Below are 2,827 nucleotides of genomic sequence, written 5' to 3'. Positions count from 1 at the left end.
CAACATTATTCATTAGAACAAGCAAATTCTAAAGACAGAAAGGCTGAATTGTTCTAAACAAAAGGGACAACTGATTACATCCTGAAGTCCATTAGTGCTCATATCCGGTGCACAAGAGTGTAGAATCAGAAAGAGGATTAAATTTAGTGTTTCCTACTTTAGATGTAAGTTGTGAATAAAATGGCAAGATTGACTCTTCTATCTGTCACCTTTCCCAGAATCCCTTAATTTGGAGACCCTGCCTGGAGGCAGCATTATTTGGCATGATGCCCTGAAGGATGCATAAAAACAGAAAGGAAAGAACACACTTTTCAAGCATCTTGACCCAAAGCTAATCAAGATGCAGCAGATGCACATAGTGCATTGATTCATGTTCTACAGGAAGGGCAAGTCAGACTGTGACAGAAGGGAAGTGTGCTCAGTGCAGGGCACTGAAGAGCAATGGGCCACCTAAAGGGGTTGTGTAACTATCAGCAATACATACAAGCAAATGAGGAGTATCAGGGAGGTAGAACAGATAAACAAACTTAAAGTGGAAAAAAAAAAAATAAACCAACAAAACCCTGACCAAAAGCCTCAGATAAAACACTTCTTCGTGTAGTTACAAGGAACATCAGCTTTAAAACATCATTTTGTAGAAACAAAACTTAGTTGCCTATATTATTAAAATCATATATTTCTGAAGCACATTCAATTTTAAAGACATAGGAGTATTTTCTTCTTGGTTTTATTTTTTTTTCTTTTTACCATAATTAACTGAACCATGAGAACATGCTGGTTAACACAGTCTTCCCCTTTGGGTTTTTAGTCCACAAAGTACACTTCAAACAGAACAGGACGTATCTCAATAGTGACTCAGGTAAACAAACAGGAAATTTAAAATTTAAATATTCCAAATTGTTCTTGTTCTTACCTGCAAGTCTTCTACTTGGTTTTCCAATGCCAATTTTAACACTACCAATTCCTTTGCCTCCTTCTCAGCACGTTTCAAAGCTTCTTCCAATTGTTGCTTCTCTTCCTGTAATGATTCAATTTGATACATTCAGAAATAGTGACAAGTAAATTGAGCTATAAAGTCTCTTCACTCTGGCCTATCACTGATCTCCCCAGTTACAAGCTGTGACTTGTTTTTAATCTGGTTTGCACTGGGGAAATCTTTCCTATACACGTCAGCAAACTGCACCCTGCTTCCTAGAATCTGCTGGTTTCCTTTACCCTTCCTGATGGCATTATCCATTCTCCTCTGTGTCAGTTCTTACTCTGCAATGAACCCACTGCAAACAGGAAGAAGACTACTGAAGGGGCTTGTTTTCTTAACTTACCTCATATGTCTTTAATTTTTCCTTCACTGAGTTTTCTTCTCCTTTCATATTATCAATTTGTTTGTGCAGCTCCTCAATTTTACTCTCTAACTCAGTAACTCTTCTCTTCAGCTGTTCGTTTTCCTCAGTCAGCTCCTTGACTCGATTTTCTATACTATTTCTCTCCTCTTGTGCAGCATTTCTTTCACTTTCAAGGACAGCAGCACTCTAGAGAAAACAAATTATGTCATGTTAAAAAACAACAACAAAAAAGCAAAAACTGTTTTTTTTTCTGTTTTCCAACAGAAGTTTCATAAGGCATCATAGCAAATATAGCTAAAATGTAACATTAAATATCAATGAAGTATATACAACATCATTATCAAATCCCATTGTCAGGATCAAGTGATCTAAAAAACATAAGACACCAAAAGCCATATGTAATGTAATGGCCAGTCTTCGCGAACAAAGAACCGGGGAAGGTCTTTCCACCTTCCAGCCTGCGCATTGGATTTTTTAGGTGAGACACAGTGTGCGCGGAACTGAGCCCACCCTTTAATCCTGAGGTTCATCTGCCGGGGCCAGGCACGCTTGGACGGTGGCAGCGAGGTCCTCAGGACGTAGATGGATTGCCTTACGGGCTAACGAGCTCCATCTGCCCGGGGAGGGGCCCCGACCGGGAATCGAACCCCCGGGTCTCTGCAGTGACAGTGCAAAGTCCTGTAAGGAAGTACCTATTTATCAAGAGTGTCTTCCACAGCAACACAAAATTTAGGCAGCCTCACCCCACTGCTGATTCAAGAACTAACTTACAACACACATACAACATTTCATGCAGCTTTGTGGGGCAGCGGAGTAAATGACAGATAAATATAAAGAAGTTTTGACACTGAAAAAAAAAAAAGAGGAAAAAAAGAAAAAAGGAGGGGGGTGCTACTGGAATAAAAAGCCCCAATGGATTTCAAAACACGGTCCCCAAGAAGGAGCTGTGCCAGCACAGAAGAGCAGTAGAGACTGGAAGCACCTCACAGTCCTACTGGTACAGCTCTACCTGCAGATCAGACAGCCCATGCCTGGGGCTGTGCTTAGTCAGCACTTCTGCTTGGGTTTCAGTTCCTGCCCGAGGGTAGAAGGAGTTCAACTTGGATTCAAAAAGATACACCTTTCGTTTTTCAGAAACTCTAATCAATATCTATCACAAACATAAATTATCATAAAATTATAATAAACTACTCACCACAATTTAGCACATGTGGCAATAGATCTTTAAGTGCTTTTTCAGGGCAACTAGCTGCATCTTGTAACTTTTCAGAGCTAATAATCACCTTACCACTTACCCTCTAAACACCCTACCATTTACTGTGGAAGCCATGAGTGGAAACTTGTGTCTATATTATTACACTGTCTATACTGCTATAACATACACCGGGTATGTACTTACAAACACGTGGGGTAAAGAGCTGGAAGGATTTAATCTTTGCTCTTCACTAACTTCTCATTCAGAATCCCGTCCAAAGAAAACAGAA

At 40.0% G+C, this 2,827-nt stretch overlaps 1 protein-coding gene across 1 annotated transcript in view; it reads right to left on the bottom strand.

The window, feature by feature from the left end:
* CGNL1 (cingulin like 1) overlaps nt 1-2,827 on the bottom strand; it is a 45,644-nt gene that overhangs the window by 19,677 nt on the left and 23,140 nt on the right. The window contains exons 9-10 of the mRNA XM_027881515.1: nt 1,323-1,529; nt 914-1,018 (exon numbers count right to left, since the gene is read on the bottom strand). Of these exons, the coding sequence (XP_027737316.1) occupies nt 914-1,018; nt 1,323-1,529 (312 nt within the window). The remainder of the gene's footprint in view (nt 1-913; nt 1,019-1,322; nt 1,530-2,827) is intronic.

This window comes from Empidonax traillii, unplaced genomic scaffold, assembly GCF_003031625.1.
Source record: "Empidonax traillii isolate 1590-97213 ecotype Southwest subspecies unplaced genomic scaffold, ASM303162v1 scaffold90:size2128546, whole genome shotgun sequence".
Lineage (NCBI taxonomy): Eukaryota > Metazoa > Chordata > Aves > Passeriformes > Tyrannidae > Empidonax > Empidonax traillii.
Note: the sequence above shows the minus strand (reverse complement) of the source record. Positions and strands in the feature narration are given on the sequence as shown.